This window comes from Alligator mississippiensis, chromosome 11 (genome assembly GCF_030867095.1).
Source record: "Alligator mississippiensis isolate rAllMis1 chromosome 11, rAllMis1, whole genome shotgun sequence".
Taxonomy (NCBI): domain Eukaryota; kingdom Metazoa; phylum Chordata; order Crocodylia; family Alligatoridae; genus Alligator; species Alligator mississippiensis.
This window is the reverse complement of record NC_081834.1, coordinates 12,670,239-12,688,807: the sequence shown is the minus strand read 5'-3', so window position 1 is coordinate 12,688,807 and position 18,569 is coordinate 12,670,239. Positions and strand designations below refer to the sequence as shown.

Genomic DNA, 18,569 nt, shown 5'->3' with positions numbered 1-18,569 from the left:
GGCTCCAGCTGCTCCAACAGGCTCTACAACCCTGCCCATGGGCAGGGGCAGGAAGTGGAAACAGGAGCAATAGGGGGGAACAGTGCTAGTAGGACAGCCCAGCTTTAAAGCATTTAATGGAATAAACCCCACTCCAAGGAGTTTAATTATTAATCTCGTTTTTGCAAATAGGGAAAAAGGAGGCAGGAGCATAGGCAATTTGCCCAAGGTTGCACAGAAAGTCACTGTCAGTCAGAAACAGAGGCCACGTCTCCCGACTCCTAGTCTTGTATTTAAAATCACAAGACAATACTCATTTTTTTTCAGTTCCCTTAGGATGAAGTCAAATGCAGACTTTCAAAATACCAGCCACCAGTCTCTGAAGTCACACATGAACAAGTCATCCTCGCCTCCCGCCTTTTCTCTCTCCTATATGCGGTTCTAGTGCTCACAGCAAAACGGGGAAAAGGGTCTTCCGAAAAGTGTCAAAGCAGTCGAGATGAATGGAATGGTAAAAGCAATTCGCTGAATGAAGCATGGCATTTTGTTGGAAGATTAACGAGTTGCTGTAGATATGGCCAGCAACTGCGAGGCCAGGAGTTATATTCATTTCTGTTTGGTTTTGGTTGAGATGCCTAATTAACCTGTGACACCTCCAGTGAAGCTCCTCTCCCTTCAGATACGTAAGCTCTTTTCTGAAGGCTTCCAGAACATCGCCATAAATAGCCATTGTGACAAGCACCTTACTGTAACATGAAGACCTTTTACACTCTTTACAGCCATTATTTTCTTAAACTAGTGTGGAGCAGGGAAGTATTAGCCCCATTTTACAGCTGGGAAATCTGAGAACAAGGAAAGAAACTTGTTTAAAGTCACAGGAACCCGTGTGCTGCTTGACTACAAATAGCTCCTATCGCTTGTAGCTGTTCTCACCTACAAAATTGTGTTGAATCTTCCGGAAGGACCCATGTGTCCTATGCCATGAAGATCCTATGCTACTCAGAGTTGTGTGTGCTTTGCGGTGAAAGGGGGTTCAGCATATATGCTCTTGAATGGTTAAAATTAACTTTCAGTGGACAATAGTGAAGTAAAAGGAACAAGAAACAGACCTATATGAAAATAGAAAATTTTCTATTGAAAATTTATAGTGACAATTTGGGACTTTAAAATGGCAGGGCAGGAAAACTGAGGAGTAGCACCGAGGAGGCGGCACAGAGGAAATGACAGAATATCCCAGAGAGGGATAAAAACTCTTGGCAAGCACGCTGGAAAGAGAAATGTATAGAATTATAATCTCGCTGGTGAGCCACCCACCATCTGCTGGCAACACTATGCAAAACTTGAGAGTGGATCATTGTACAACATGTACAAATCCTTTACAGAAAGATCTGGGTGGAGAACAAGGCTATTGTGCGCAAGACTGCTGACTAGAACTGATTTCCACTGTCCTCTCTACAGTGCCATTTCTAGGCTACCAAAATGGCTGGGGCCCTAGAAAAGAGGTGCAGGGAATAAGTATGTTTTCTAAAGAATCTGATCTAAATTTTCAAAAGGTAACTAGGGTTTTGAGTGGCCTGCTTGAAAGAAGTTACCATTATGATGACCAGTGTCCTCTCCCAGGACACTGTAGACTCGCTGCTGATCTGTAGAAGTTGGGTAGATCCACTATGTATTAGTTAAGTGGCTAGCTCACAAAGTGAACACGGAGCTGGCAAATTCATCCACAGCAAGCAACATCACTCAAAGTCTAATCTGTCGGCAGTGATTAAGACAGATGTAGGTGTCAGAAAGTAGGCAGCACTCAGCTGAAAAATTCATGGGAAAGGACAGAACAATATCACCATTTCCTCTTTCACGCTCACATGCTTTTTTTTTTTTTCTTAACGGCATGATGAAATCAGTTAAGTACTCAAGTGAGATTTCCCTCTCTAGTAGGTGTTACAATAAAAAAGGAAGATGCTGTATTAGGTGTGTGCAGTATCCACTCCTCGAGGCTGTGCTTGGGGACCAAACATTCTGCATGTTACAGCAAGGTGCAAGTTAAACAAAGCAGGTCTTCACTGGAGCTGAAAGACAAGGTTTAATAGCCTTATACAAGGCTTGTCTAGGGCTGACAGCTTATCCTACAGCTGTGAGGCGAACAAGAGGCTGTTTCTATAGACTCGTGCAGAACCAGGGCTCAAAACCTTTTTAAAGAGCTGGGCCCACTGTTGCTCATGCAGGCTAATCATGCTGATGCTTTGACAAGGAATTCAAGACAAGTATGCCTTATCCTTAGGTGTGCCCATGTAGGTATACATATATATCTTGTATGCATGCGGGATTAGAAATCAAATTCCTGCCAGATGGAAAGGAGTAAACACTGCTTATTTTTCAGCTTTTCAGGAGATGGCATATTATTTATCTTATGCATCGTTTTCAATTATGTTCCCTCAACTGCCAATCGCGAATATCTTGGCATTTGAATTTGATACGTTTTAAATAACAATTAAGGATACATAGGCAAACAAATAATGACATATCCATTCTTAATTTAACTGTACATCCCAAAGAAGGAACAAATATCCAATAGAATAATCTGCAGCATCCAATAACCTTCAAACCACCTCATGAACAAGCTGTCCTGGAGAAAACTGCCTTGCAGCGTGCTTTGAAAGTCATTGGGCTTGGACTGTAACAGATCAAGAGGGAAAGCAATGGAGCTGGGTATCTGTTCCAGGATGAGATGTATGTTTTGAGGAGCACAGGTGCTAACCTCATATTAGCTACCATGAGAGTATGAAGTTAGTAGACATTCAAATGCAAAAGGGTTAGTTAAATTAGTTGGCGCTGTACCTTCTCCTATGAATGGGAGGCTTCCTTATACCATCCCCCAGAACTCGCATTGAACTGAAAATGAATCATGGACAGTGGTCAGCAATTAGAATGGAATAAAATGAACATATGGCAGTTGCATGAAAAAATGGGAAAATGAAACCTGTGGCATCAGGACCAATGCATCATCTATAAAAGCTCTCTCCTCTCTCTTTTGTACTACGGCCTTTTTTACCAAACAAAGATTCAAGGTTACTTAGAGCTGATGCTGAACATGGGTCAGCTAATTGTAGGGGGACAAACTGCGCCCCAGCGGTTCAAAAGCAGCCATCGCTACCAACCACCACTAGCAAGGGCTCTAGTTGCGTAGTGTAAGCAAGGTCTGTATAGATATCATTGAGATATTCAGCCTTTTCTTTCCTGTCGTGAAAAGGGCTGTCGTCTGCAAGGCGAGAGAGGCTGGAAACCCAGCATGAACTGTAAGAATTGCTGAGGGTGAACATGATAAACTGAAGCTGTGTACATTTTTGTTATGAGGTTTATAAAGAATAAGTATTTTAAGAAAAAATGTAGGCATTTATAGGTAAAGCAGTGAAGGAGGAGGAAAAACCAAGCATGTGTTTTAATTCCCGATCCATACTTTGTTGTTCTTTAAAAACAAAAAGGTTTGTCCTGCTTTGTGGGCTTCCCTGCTTCTTGTACCAACAGCTGCCCCAGAGCATGATCCACTTTCCATTGTAATGAACAGAAAGCTTCCCAATAGCTTGACTGGAAGTTGGATCAAGCCCTCGGTCCTTAATAGAAGGACGAAGGGAAGTGGCTTCCAATAAAAACCCTTCCTCTCACAAATGGTCTAGCTAAACAGATAGTAGGTAGACTTTGAACCAGTTTGAATAAAAAAAAGCAATCATTCAAATTTTACTTCCTTTGTATTTGCAGTTCCCTACTCATTAAACCAACCTTTAGGGGTATACAAAGCAAACTTCTAATATAAAAAACAAGTACAAAAAAATGTCAGTCTTCATGTATTGTAAAGCAGAAAGAGCAAAGACCAAACTGTCTTAGGACAGCCATGGTTCTTGTCCAGTGGTAGCTGAGCCTAAGGACATAAGAGAATAATTCTTGTGTTCCTTTACTTTAAAGAAATGTATCATTCATTTACAGTAGGAATATTTTCCCGTACCATAAACAGAACCATCCAACCCCTGATGCAGAAGTCTTTACCTCCATCTGTTTAGCATTAGCAGTAATTGCCAGCTATGCAGAGTTTATTACCCTCAGAAATCCTTACATAACAGGTTCTGTACTTAAAAAATAAATCTTTCTAAATGAGTTTATGAGCTTATAAACTCTTCTGTCAGACCAGCTTTTTATTTCTGAAGTTGCCTCTCATGCAGCTTTAGAGTATTGCTGCTGCTTTATTTATGTATGCACCCCCCATGCGACTGGGAATCGCATCCAGAGAAACAGGACAGATTATGTAGGAAAATAAATAGTTAACAACAACAGTCATGTAACTTTTAGAGTGCTGTGTGTTTTTCTCCCTAACTTTGGCTTTCAGCAAGATAAACCTTATAACAGGAAGGATCTAAAGTCTCACTTTGGTTCATGCATGTGACTGGAAAAAACAAAAGATACTGCTGGTTTGAATGTAATGGATCTAATGATGGCCAAATTAATCTTTAATAGAGGGCAGTGACCCATGAAGACAAATTCTCAGCATTCACTGTGGCAATAACACTCAGAGCGTAATGCAAAACTGCAGGCCTGGACTTAGCTTTTATAAGCCACGCATCCATGCTGAAGATGAGGATGGATGCACACACTGTGGGACTTCTGAAACAAACTGCCCAAACTTATTTTGAGAGCCAGATGCCTGCTCTTCAGTCTCTGACCAAGCCTCCATTGATTTGAAAAGAATCAGGATTTGGCTCAAAATGACTTCAGTAAAACAATGTTAAGTTTTGTACCACATCACTGAAAGAGAAATTTGATTTGTATAAGAACATGCTGGGTATGACAGGAATTTGGAGACCATGATGCTCAAGAGGCAGAGCAAGCTACTTTATAGGTGCAATTTTTGTGTAAGTGGAGATCAAGATATGAATGACTTTGGAAAAGAGCATATCTTGGTCTTCTCAAGTGGCTGATGTGAATTGTCACACTGAAAGCCTTGCTGCTATGACGTTCTCTCATTTTCTGAAAGGTGAGAAGCCATGGGGAAAAACTGGGAGTGTGCCTGCAGAGCTGCCAACTGCCCTGGTGACTATTTTATGAGGTATGGTCCATGTGAGACTGAGGTGAGAGCAGTCCCTTGCACACCCACCATGAATCAATCTGAGACTAGAGACCTGTACATCTCTGTTAAAGTCCTTGTAGGCCATAAAACATCTGACTGCAAAACTAGTAGTGGCTGCATTTATTCCCTAATCTCCTAGGCTTAATACTCCAAAAGGTTCTCTACCAAAAACCTCCCTGTGGAAATGTGGGGTGATAATTCAAATTAAAGACCTGGTTGACAATATTTCAGTTCACTTTAATGGGCATTGGGTCAGGTATTATGCTGGAAAGCTAAAACATATGCTAGCCATGGAGGTCTTTTGTAGGAAAGTTGTTTTTTTTCTGCCTCTCCATGATCACAGAATAATCAAAAATGAACCCACTTCTCTGCATTTCATCTCACCTTTCAAATATCACATTCAAAGCTCACATGAATATACATGTGTAGGCATAAATACCTACAGCCTTCTAACTCACCTCCTGTGATTGATTTCTGCCTCATTAGCAGCATTTTTCCCTGGCCCCCAACTGTGCCGACGGAAAGGCGACAGTGGTCGCATTGAGTTTCTTAAGACAGAGGAATGGGCAGGCACTTCTGTGATACTATCCATCTCTTCTTCTGTCTCGCCTGAGCCAGCAGGTTCACTGTCCCTTCCCTCTGCATTGGCCATATTGATGCAGCTCCCATCCAGACTGTGCCTGTCCTTATGCCTATTGGAGCTTAAGACGTGTGGAAGGGAAATGTCACTTCCGAGAGATGAGTTCCTCTCTAAAGACACCGTGTCATCTGCTGAAGAGCTGGAACTGGTGATATCGCAAGCAGACTGCTCCTCTTCTGGCTGCTGCGGCAAAAGCAAAAAACACAAACTCAGTTGATAGCAACTAACCACGTGTGCAATCCGATCATCAGAGAGGCTAAATCTGTTCCTTTTTTTCATAGCAGATTACACCCTGTTACTTTATCCAAATTTATACCTCATCCCAGCTACTGTTAACCTGGACTCCCACTCAGGTGTGCTGATGCATCCCAAGCCTCTCCCATCAGTGTTTCCTTCACACAACATGCCTTATGTCTAACATAGTGTCACCTGCAAGTCTAACCCTGACCTCCAACGAGGCCAAGATTTGTGAACCTGTCAAGTACTTACCTGGTTTTACTGCTGGAGACCTAGTAAGTGGGGACTGGGTCACCATGACTTCAGTCAGGAAGTTCAGTCCTTACTGTGTGACCTGAGCTAGATTGGTAACTTCTAGCCATTACAGCTGAAAAGCTGACACAGTGTTGCACTGCATTGTCCCACACAAACTGAACATGATTGGGTTGCATGAAACACACACAAAAATCAAGACAAAGTCCCTTCCCCCATCCAATTTCCATTTAGCAAAAAGTTAACGTCAGGGCTTTCAGCATTTTTTTTTTTTTAATCTGACTGTAATTGAAAAAGACTGTTCCACAGGATCAACCACGCTGTATTACAGGTCTTGATTCATACTGTAATTTTGGGTTTAGTTTGCTCCAAAAGCAATAAGTGGAATTCAAGCTGGTTCTGTCTGGCTACATGCCACATGCTGACAATACATCCTAAAGAGAGTCTATGATTATTCTGTGTTCCTGGTGGCTTGTATAAAACACACAAGTACGTTCATGACATCACCTTATGACAGGAATGGTGTTTGCCTTCTGGGACTGTCGTGCGAAGTTTCAGTTCATCCTTCTGCAGAGCCCTGCACAGTGTCATTTAAAATAGTGATATGCCCAGTGATCGGTTAGATTATATATAATAGGCTATTCAAGAAAGTCAGGGCAAATAACTGTCTTCAGCTACTGGACTTGGTGATACTCAACAGGACATGAGCATCCAAGGAGCTGTAGTCTGTCAACTCTCCTTTGCCGAGGATACAGAATTCAAATTGCCAGAAGCTTTTAGCGAGGCAGCACACAGCGTGAAGCCTTTTGCCACACAACTCACTACCATAGCAAGGTCCAAAAGTCTGCGGTCTTTCAAAATCAATAGATTAGAAATCTAAAATCATGTACATTCTGGGCGTAGTTTGTCCTGGAACAAAATTATAAGTACAATCTACTACTGTGTTTATATAGCAAAGAAATTTGGAAGTTTTCTTTCTTTTTCTTGTTAAATGGCCTTCAGTGAAATACTTCCTAAACTAAGGAGAAACCTTAGTCGAGTTTGGTGGTCACTGAAAGTATCTCTGTTTTTAATTCTTATGCTGATTTAAGAGGTGCAGAACTGAATGTATACTGCGTGTTTTAAATAAAAGATTCCACATTATTCTCCCAACCTCATCCATAAGGGGGTGGCGGGAATGAAGGGAATGGTCAGAATGAGCTTAATACTTACACACAATAAAACTCCCCCCCCTTAAATATATATTTTGGAGTCAAAACCATTTAATGATTTGTATGCGTGTCACGGTAAGGCTGATCAGTTATTAAAGATACCTTTTGTGTAAATATACTCTGTGATGAAATTATGCTCTAATGTGGGGAAAAAAAAACCCAAACAAGAACAACACTTTAGGGTATATTTAAATAGAAGGTTTAGAATATGACAAATAAAAGGGGGGGGGGGGGGGGCAGGCCGCGCTAGACAAAATAGGCCCGTTAAGTCACACTGATTTTATTTTTGACATAGTAGAAGATAGTCTGACAATATGCATGAGTCACGCTGCCAGTTTTAGGCAAAATTGCCTAAATTCAGACAAATTAAGTAGTCATTCCATGGACAAAACTCTCAAAAAGGAAACAGTCTGCTTCTCTTTTGGGACACAGGCAGCTATTGTTACAGATACTGGAGTATCCCCGCTGGGAATTAAGACCGTCCTTCATCTGAATAGCACACGGGTGTGTCAGTTTGGGAACATCTATCTTGGACGTGAATACAGTGGATGTGGAGCAGAACTGCCAAATTAAATGTGTTTTGCTGCTGGCACACTAACTCCCAAATAGGAAGAGGGATTTTAATTCTCTAAAACAAAACAGAATTCATTTCACTCACATAGGAGCTTGCTTGTTTCTTAAATTACAGTTAATCTAACCAAAATGCAACTAAAAAATATGAAATAATCTGTTCTGTTTATATTTTTGCCTTCAGCTCCATAGCTGATTTGTACACAAGGGCCCAACACCTTGAGCCATCTCTAGGTCAGACGTGAGTTCAGGTCTGTCTACATGCATTGAATGCAAACAACTGTATTTTAAATGGTATACACAGCTGAGGGTGCTTTACAAATTGCCTATATGCAACAGGGCTGAAATGCAGATTCTTCTGGCACAGAACATGTCACAATACTTGAGTGGGTGAGCTCCCCAGGAAGTACTGCAACAGAGATAATAATAATAACAGTATAGCAAAGATTTATATGGGTGTAGATGCACTAATGTAAAAATACCCAGCTTAGAGGATGGGAGGACTTAATGCTGCTAATTTAGTGTCAGTGGTAAATCTGTTATTAGATTCAAAGGGTGTGTCCAGATGTGCATAGACGTTTGGTTTTCTGGGAACGAGTAGCAACGGTGCATCTTGAACCACTGCTACTTGTCCCTGGGGAACACCCAAGCCATGCGTGCTTTGGCACACAGCAAATTGCTCCAAGTGGGGTAGGGGCAGCTGGGGCCAGCACTGCACTGGCCCCAGCAGCCTTATCTGGGGCTTTGGGAGCCTCCGAGGGCTGCAGTCACGACAATTATGCCACGTGGAGCCTGGCTGGCATTGGAGCGTGGCTCCGGGGAGCTTGCTCCGATTTTCAGAAGTGCATACTGGTCAAGTGTGCATTGCTCCGCTTTTTTTTCTGGCAGGTTTTTTTGACCCCTGGATATCCAGGGGTCAAAAAAACCCGCTGGAAAAAACCCGGTTCAGCACATGGTTGGGCAGTGCACCCTTGCAGCACAGAGAACATTGGACTATGTAGCATGCAAACCACACAGCACCACATACCATATGACCATGCTCATCTGGACATGCCCAAAGTGTCCAGGACTTGCCCTTTCGTGAATTTGTGTATAACACATCTGTTTTAAACATGTGAACACTTTGTTACTAAATGCCAAAAATAGTATAATGATTGTAACCCAATGTAATGTTTATAATCCAATCCATGTTAAACACCCGCTTGGGACAGCAGAAGAGAGTCCTGACTTACTCTTCTGCTAAAACAGAAGTAAAAAAAATTGTAAAAAGATTATTTTTTCTTTAAGTTAGAATTGCTGCCTTGCACCTTCACCTTAAGTTGTATCGATCCAATCACGATCATACAGCTAACTGCCAAAAAATGCCATCAGTGGTGCAATCAAGAATAAGGACTGATATTGATAGCCTGGTCCAACGGGCCATCAATATCAGTCCTTATTCAGAGAGATGATACATGGAGCTAGTGAAGGAAAACACTGAAGTTAAATCGCCTGTAACCAGAGTTTCTTGAGATGCATTGTCCTGGCAGTACCTGCTCATTCAGAGCAGGAATGCACAGAGGCCTCTCAAGGAACCATAAACCCTTTTGTTTGAAAGATGACAACTATTTTCCCCTACCTGCATGACTTCACCTTGGAAGGCCCTGAAAAAGGAATACTAGTTAAATTCTGTCAAAGACTTTTTTTTTTTTTTTTTTAAGAAAACATGCAAAATGATGTAAGTGAAGTTTTAGTGGTAGGCAGGTAATATAGACTAATCTCTCTAGTTGAAAAGGGCACTGAAGATTTTAGAACGTATTAAGAATGAAAAGAAAATCTCCAAAAACTGCGTTTCTGAAGGTACCTGCCATTCTGTTTCTGCTAATAGGTTTGTGATACTCAACTGACTGTAATAAGTGAATTGAAAAGGAGTCGCTTTTTATTTAGGGATGTTCAGTTTTGCAGCTTCAGGCAACCTCAAAATTAATCTCAGTGGTGTTAGACTGTTAGCTTTTTTATTACCAGTGTTATTATTTCATGCAGTGGGCAGTTCAGCTCAGTAATGAAAGAACAAGAAAAAAAAGTGTTCCAGTGAGAAATCTTTCCTCCTCCTCGAGCTTTCTTTTCTGAGGTTTTTGAGGGTAAACGTTACAAAAGAGAACAAGAAATGTTTTTGACATAAACAAGGAAAAAAGCAGAAAAACAAGTCTGAGGCCCAGCCCAGCCCAACCCTGTGACAAGGGAGCATGGGATTCCAGTTTTCAAAGGCTTTCCTCTCCTTTTAACTAGCTGTTCTGAGAGGTTTGGGGAACTTAACCGGGCCTCGCTTCCTAAATCGAACTGGATGCTAATGCTTCGCTTGGTGAAAAACAACTGAGGCCTTTGTACTCTACCACGCACACATAAAATGTCTTTTCCCTACTTTTTTGCATCAGTATGAACAAGTACAATCTTTATTCTTCGTGTTTCGCCCCCTTTTATGAGGGGGACTCTGGTCTGTTGGTATGGGGTTGCTATGGGAGCTGTATATATGTGTGGGTACATTATTGTAGGGTTGCCCAACAGCAATTGCAGAATGGTCCTTGGTCACCGGATTACACAAACTGGCGTTTTACTTGAAGGTTTCAAATTAATCCTGATTCAGAGTCAAAATATAGCTGGAAATCTGTACCTTTCAATTAAATCTGATCATGAAGACAAACATACTTCAGTAAATACAATGTTGAATCCTCTGAAATTATTCTCTATCTTACTGTAGATGGGTGTCTGCAGCCGTGGGGGCACGTTATTACAGCACGTCGGAGCAGGCTCAATTAATCTGTTGGAGCAAGCTAATTAGCATGCCTCCAGCAGCCTCCATGTTTCATGTATCAGTGTCCCTGCACTTCAAAATGGTAGTGGGGGCGCTTGAATTAAAGTTTGTTTGATGATCTTTAATTAAACTCCTCCAACACCATTTTAAAGCGCAGGGACACTGATACAGGCAGTCCTCAGACTTATGACAACGGGTTCCTGAAAACCGCATCTTAAGTAGAAATATTATAACTCAGAATCTATTTTGCCATAGGAAACAATGTTATCAATGGGGGATTGGTTCCTGAACCAAGGCCCTGATACCCTATTTTCATGAAAAATAACCCAGAGTTTTGTACTCAAATCAATTATAATATAGCTACACTGATGTATTTATATTGTAAATAGCAATCATTGTTTTGGAAGGACTTCTTTGAGGTGACTTTGCTGGACGTTTTGAAGGGTTTTTGTCTACAGGTTTTTCTGGAGTCTTGCCTGCTTTCTTAAAGAAAGTGTCCAAGGAAGTTTGGCCAGATGTTCTCCAGGGAAATGGGTGATGCCCATGGCGTGGTGTCGGATCAAGCGTTGTAAAGTCAAAATTGACGTCACAAAGTTGAAACAGGGTGTCAATTTATAAGCTCTTTAAGTGCAAAACTTTGTAACTCAAAGCGTTGCGAGTCAAGGACTGCCTGTACACAAGACATTGTGGGCGCTTTAATTAGAGCAGCTCTCGGAACTGTTCTAATTAAAGGACTCCTCCCCCCCAAATCTTCAGCACATGTAAAAATGCTCAATGTGACCTACTATGTCTCTTCTCCCTAATTTACCTAGTTAATTATAAAACCAGTAAAAACTGCGTTAAGAAAAAAAATCAGCGATTAAAAACTCCTTAAGAAAACTCATTTTTTACCCTGCTTGGAGATCTCACCTAAGTAATGACCAAAATGCTGAAAGCAAAACCCACAACACAAGACTGCAGCCTCTTCACATCACAAGTCCTGCTAATCATAAACCACTCATCAGCATCACTGCATAGGGTTATTTTTAAGCTTAGCAATTCTTCCATTACTGTACAACTAAATATATATGTTAATATATCCTATAACCTCTAGTACGAATCCCCACTATAGTGCCTGGTCCACAGTTCATAGCTGCTATTTCTTCTAGCTAATGAGGTCCTCCTGCATGAGTGAAAGAGAATTGTCCTTAAGCACTGCTGATGAATCATGCTGATGATCATTACATTCACATCCATATGCTAGTTCCTTGGAAATTTTTCAGGAAAAGAGATTAGATAACAAAATTCCTTAAAAGTACAAACAACTGGAGAAGGTGTTGTCACAAGGGGGTGTTATATGCCTACAGCTTGGAGTGTCATTATAGCTTGGAGTCCCATTGGAGTGTCAAGCTAACACCACCACTATTGGTTGCTTTCATGCTAATTATTAGAAAGGGGTGTGCAAAAGTTTCTGGGGAGGACAAAGATGAAGGAACCAATGTGTGTAACCACGCAAGCACTAATTAAGAGATCATTAGGCAAATCCTGAATCATTTGTGCATTGTGGATAGTGGAGGATACACTATTTACTCATGAAAATAATTATTTATCTCTATATATCCTCCTCTCCTTATCCACCTACAATTTATATATGTGAATTCATAGAGGTTCTCTTTTCTCCAGCTGCACAAAATACATCATAGCTTAATTAGTAAGGGTGATGTAGCTCACAAAGTAAAAGAAGACAGTGTCAGGCAAAACCCATGGTTATCAGAGATATAGATCTGCTTTAGAGTATCTGCAACATCAGAAGTTTAGCAGAGAATATGAATCTTAAACCTAAAAGCTAAGCAGAGTGAATGTTACTAGCTATGCCCCAGGGAGGCAGTGCTATGCAACTCATCACAGGAAATGACAGTACAAAGCATTAATCATTGAGAAGAGGGTGTAGCAAAGCCTGTCCACTAAACAGATAGCTCTTTAGGGAACCAGGAGGATGACTAGACATGGGAATAAACACTGAAACAGAGCATGAAATTCTGCTGAAATCTTGGAACTCGGCTGTAAGTGACTTGGATTCCAGCAGCTGCCCCAAAAGTATCTGAAGGAAGTGTCTGAGCAGGGTATTAATGATTGTGGAGCTCTCCTCTCTTTGGTACAAGATGCTCAACTCAGTCTGTGCTGTTCAGAACAATATGGCACAGTACCTAGTAATGAGAACGTACATGCCTATCATCAGGTCCCATCTCAGGCACCTGCAGACCCTGGTGCTCCTCAATTCTCTAGGGTCCCTAAACAGGAGGGCTTAAAATGGATGAAATTTTAGCAATTCTGTGGACGTGGCAAGAATTCCCGATGAAGCTCAATATAGGTACAGGCTTGATCTGCCTACAGTTTCCTAAAAATATTTCATAAGTACTATTGGATTTCCTAGAGCAGACCCATCACTCACTTCACTCTTCATAACTCCTCTGTTAATGGGAGTAGGTGTTCTCTGCAGCTAACAGCTGCAGCAACAGACAGTTGAAGTGTAACTCCACCCAAGGGGGAAATGGGAACTTTTATAATAACAATAATCAGCAGGGATGGGTCGAATTGCAGCATGCCAGGTGAAATTTAAGATGCCTCCTCCCCCCCAGTAATTAGATTCTAGACATGGAACATGTATACATTTGTTATAATTTTCCATGTTGAGAATCTAATTATTGGAGGGCTGTCTTGAATTCATGCCCTCCCCCATTGCTGCAGTTGGAGCAACAGTGGGATAGGGGCAGGGGGCAGAGGGAGTCAAATGCCCTGTCCCTTGCCCCTGCTCCATGTTAAATGGGGGGGCCAAAACCTTGTCTTGGATTTAAGTAAACATGGTACTGTACATAGGTATCCTACTGCAGTATCACTATTTATTCAGTGGGTTTTCCACTGTTGTTCTTTTTCATATTATCTCTACATTTATTTTTTTAGACAGCCTAGTTTCTCTCTCTCTCATTTTCCCCTAAGTTTTGACTGCCTGTCCTACACATTAAGTAATGCAAACATCAATGCACGTGACCTAAAGTGCATAGGTAATATTTTTAGTCCAATAGCTCTTCTTCCTTGAACAGGCTAGTTTTTTGGGTTTACAAAGTCCATCTTATCAGTATTGGGACTAGAACCGAGAAAGCTGCTTGTGATTTATTCAGCAAATGTCAGTGAAAAAGCCAGATAAACTGGCAGATTTTGATCTTTGCAAACATGCTTGTTGTTTTGAACTGCTTGATAAATTGGTCGATGTGAACATTACAGCCTGTTCACAGTTTGCTGTGTGCTCGGTCACCTCAGTTATATGACATTGGCCATGCTTTGGAACTGAATGCCTTCCAAACCCACAAGAAATTTCAAGATGTCCATTCAAACACAGCCAGCATCTATGATTATGCTAAATACACGTATTTTATAAGCATTTGTCTGAAATACATATTTGCATAAGTACCAGCAGCAGTTTCCTCTTTGCAAGCTTACTTTCAAACAAAAATGGGTTTGTACCAGTGTCTGTGAAAACCAAACAAAAATCCCATCAGATTGAGTTCAGTGTTCCTTGCTTTTTTATGCTGATTTTGCCAGGTCTAACTGAGCCCATAGGAAAAAAAAAATCAAATGAAACCCCTAATTAAGCTAATTTGTTATTGACAATTATATGATGAATGGATGCACAACTGCAGGAAGTAGGGGTCAGAAGGGGAACAGAGACAGGCAACTAACCTGTTAAAGATAGAAGATTAGTAATGTGAAGAAAGACGAAAGTGCCAGGAAGGCTGAAATCACCTGCATCTTTTAGCTTTGCATAACCTTCCAAACTATATCCCTGAATGCGTTAAGAATTATCCTTCTCTCTGCTGTCAGAGAACACAGAGTTGATAAGAGCTTTCCATTTTTCAAATAAAACAGTTTTGTCAATCTGTCCTGTAACTGAAATGGGGCCATGGAAGAATCACGCATCCTGCACCTTGACATTTCTTCCCCAGGGACAACCTTGGCACGTGGACTTCCTTTACAGACCTCCATTTTGCTGTTTCTATGTTGGGAAATGTTCTCTCCCTCTAAAAAGACGGAAAAGCAAAATTTCTGGCCCATATATAATTTAATATATGCTCCCCTTTGCTTTCTCCCAACTACCCTCCTTAGAATCAGACTTACAATAAATGAAGACTGATTCTGTAACTTTTACAAATGGGAAAACTGGAGACATGCTTTACTTTGCCTGGCCAGGATAAAAGCCCTGCAGCATTCTCGGAGGCAAGGGCTCCCCCAGTGCTGAGCACGTGAGATAGGAAAGGGTGAGGCTGGTAAGCTCTGTGCCCTCCCACATTCATTTCGGATGACTTTCCAGTTCATTTATAGCGCATGAGATCACCAAGTCCAGGCTGTGGTCTATCCCATCCTGCTGGAAAACATTCACCATCATCTGACTTGATTTAACTGAAGATAAATTCAGTTTGTCAAACACATTTCTCTGCAAGTGTGCACGGAAACCATGCCCAATTCCATTTTCTAAAGGAAAAACATGTCTATGCCCCAGGTAAGCATGAGATGACTACATGCCCTATTATGCTTGGACAAGATGTGCAGGAACCACACCCAGAGCCTGTCCCAAGGTTTATGATGATTGTTCACAGGAATCAAGTGACCCCATTATTATGGAGCACCATTTTTTTCCAGCTGTTTTTTCAACTATTTGTTGCCCTAATTTTATTCTCAGACTGTATGGACATTCAAGGAGGAGAAATCAATTACCATTAAGACAGGTCTAAACTGTACTTGTACAGAGAGCGACAGGCTTACGATGAAGTCTGAAGTAAATTTAAAAGCCTGGTTCCAAATCTCAGTTTTGACTTTCCTTATCATCAGTAAGCAATGCAAAGCATGATACTACATGTAGATGGATGAGAACAGTGAAAAGGGGTTGGGTTTGGGTTTTTTTCCACTTTTCTGCTATCCTTAGCAAGTGTAAAAACATTTTCTTCAGTTTCTCTCTCAAAATGCAAGGCCCTAGAAGTATTACTGCTTAATATTTGCTACCTTAAGAAACAAAACTGTGCTACTCTGTACAGCAGAATTGGGCTGAAGAATCAGGGTTTTTTTTTCCTGGTAGCAGGCTCGCACTGGTTCTCCTACAGTCTACAATGCAGAGGATGCCAATGGATAGCAACGTGTTTTCCAGGGGGTCCCTGTCTGCTGGAGAAAACGTCTTTGAGAAACACCGACTACCTCCAAATTCTAAAGCCTTTGTGCAGCCCTTATCAGAGGCCCTACAAGAAAGTGTGGTTTTGTCAGTTCTGCCCTTTGTGGCTGATCTATCTACAGACTGCTAAAATAGAAATCTTCTCTTCAATGCAGGAGGGATTACAGAGTCTCTGAAAAAATAACACCTTGTAGAAAATAACCACAAACATGTCCCTCTTATCGCTGTATCGAAACAGGAGGCCATTTCCTTCTGATTTCCATACTGATATCAGTGGGAGTTGTTTCTCTGTGGCGTTTGTAGGACCAGCTCTTGGAGTTTGAACCAGGCCTTGTGCTGTCAGCTTACCTTTCCAAAGACTATGTCATCCATCCCATCCCCAGGCAAGGAGAAGAATTCAGACTCGCTCCCAGATTCTCTTTTAAGGATACCCTGCGACGAGGTGCAGACTCCGCTCAGCCCATCCTCCAGGAAATGTTCACATTCTGAAGAAACAGAGGGCACAAAAAGAGTTACAATCCAGCCTTTTCTTCTGCAGACAGATGCCGAGTTTCAAGCGCTGCAGCATGAGGTGCCTGAAACAAATTCAATGAAATCAACTGCAGATGGCATCACTAGACCTGGAGCTAGTTGTAGGCCTATAACTGTACCAGTAATGGCAGGTAATTGCTCCAGATTTATCTGCAGGGTCTAATTAGCATGCAATGCACTTTAGAAACCTCATTTGTTTAGCATCATGTGTGCACCCCTGTAAAACATTAATGTGGGATTTTAAACAATTTGGCCAACAGTCCAGAAATTGTTTTGAGGGCTTGGCAAGTGGTGCCGGTGTATGGTCTGGGTAAAACAGAAATGCCATGTTTGACGAGTTTTAAAATTGAGGTGTGAGCTGACCAAGTTTGACCGCCAATTTTTTTTTTTTTTAAATGAAAAAACTGAACATTTTCATTTTTCAGCTAAAAACATTTAGCTTTCCTAGGAAAAAAATAAAGTGTTTAAGAACACGGCTTTTTTCCACGATAATTTTCATTTGATCAGACCCTCATTTCCCCCCCATCAAGACTGGCTCATAAGTGTGAGAGAGAAACAGTTTTTGGAACCTAAAAAAGGGAAAAATACCATATAGCCTTTGCTCATGTTTGCATCTTCAGCTGTGTGAAGCTTACAAACTGTACAACTTGGACAAATCTAGAGTGGAAGGAGAGAGGTAGCTCTAAAAGAGGTCCCCCCCCCCCCCCCCTTTTCTCTAATCCTAGACTTATCAATGGTCCAAATGATCTCTGACGGGAGCTCTAAGATATCAGCTGTAGTCAGCTAGTTAGTAAAGCTCAGATGAAGGGTTAAGGATTGAGCCTGTTGCCAGGAGAAATAACTTCCAAGCAGGTTCTACTGCTAAGGTTTCCCAGAAGCCCAAGTTACCATAGTCCTTCCTCGCTGAAACGTCAGCCCTGGCCCAGGAGACACAAATGTAGGAAGAGCAGACTCAGCTGAGCTAAGGGAGTTCAGGGTGCACATCTTGACGAGAGAAGAAACTGCTAGGAAGACTGGCTGCAACGCACGGTCCACTGAGTCACCGAGGACTACACTGTGGACGTGTCATGCCCTTGCCTTTCGTTAAGGTAGCGAGTAAGAGCTAACTGGCCAACCACTGACACTTGGAAACAGCACTAAGCCATTATGTCTAGGAACAGCTTGGATCCACCCACTTTCCATCCGCATCCGTTGGCTAGCACAAAAAGCAGACGGCTTGGGAGTTGCTGGATAGAACAAGAATAGTGGAAAGCGCAAAGAGAATGAAAATAATGCTCTCGAATGCACTGGACGCTTCCCTAGAAAACTGCCTTCCACTGGTGGAGAGTTAGGTTGCTCCCTGTGGTACTGTAATTATGCTCACGAAAGAGGCATATTGGAAACACCGATATTCCACTGAGTTTCCACACCGCAGAGAATAGGAAAAGCACTTACTGTACGAGGTGTGGTTATTCCCTGCTCTTTCTCCCCTTTCAAGAAACCTGGAAAATCTGAACCTCTTTTCCGTAAGTGAGAGGGGCAGAGGAGGGAAAAGAAAAGAAAGAAAGAAAATGAAAAAAAAAAGAAACCCCAAAAACAAAATAGCTTGTGAGCCAGCATCATGACAATCCAGCTGGCAAATTAACAGAGCATGTCCACATTCCAGCCTGAAAAACAAACTGGCTCAGCGACGGTCTGATGGAAACTTCACAGGGAAGCTCCAGATTCACCAATGGACGGATACCTCACCCAGATAATAAATCACCGCAGGCACTGAAAGGAATCGCAGGACCAGCAGAGGGGCATGACAGGGTGGAAGAGGAAGAAGGAGTTTCTTTCTTTCAAGACACAATGGAGGGGGGGTGGAAAAAGCCCTCACACATACCTCATCCCATCTGTGCTGAGAACTGTCCAAATCCGAGATCTGTTCGAAATAACTCCCCCCCCCCCCCGCCTTTTCAAGGAGGCTTTGCTTGTTTTCATTTGCTCTTTTTTTACAAAAAAAAAAACAATGTGTACGTTGCACAATACGGGACTCCAGTCTCTTGCACTCGTGACCTGATAAGCCC

The 18,569-nt window shown here is 41.8% G+C and overlaps 1 protein-coding gene across 10 annotated transcripts in view; it reads right to left on the bottom strand.

Annotated features, from left to right (window-relative positions):
* The window catches only part of AKAP13 (A-kinase anchoring protein 13), a 321,421-nt gene that overhangs the window by 67,038 nt on the left and 235,814 nt on the right, over positions 1–18,569 (bottom strand). For 5 of the 10 annotated variants that reach the window (XM_059714583.1, XM_019477514.2, XM_019477513.2 and 2 more), the window contains 3 exons: positions 16,339–16,475; positions 5,551–5,915; positions 2,815–2,868 (listed from right to left, as the gene is read on the bottom strand). In XM_059714583.1, the coding sequence (XP_059570566.1) occupies positions 2,815–2,868; positions 5,551–5,915; positions 16,339–16,475 (556 nt within the window). The remainder of the gene's footprint in view (positions 1–2,814; positions 2,869–5,550; positions 5,916–16,338; positions 16,476–18,569) is intronic. The other 5 variants (XM_059714584.1, XM_059714585.1, XM_059714587.1 and 2 more) reach the window with 3 other exon arrangements.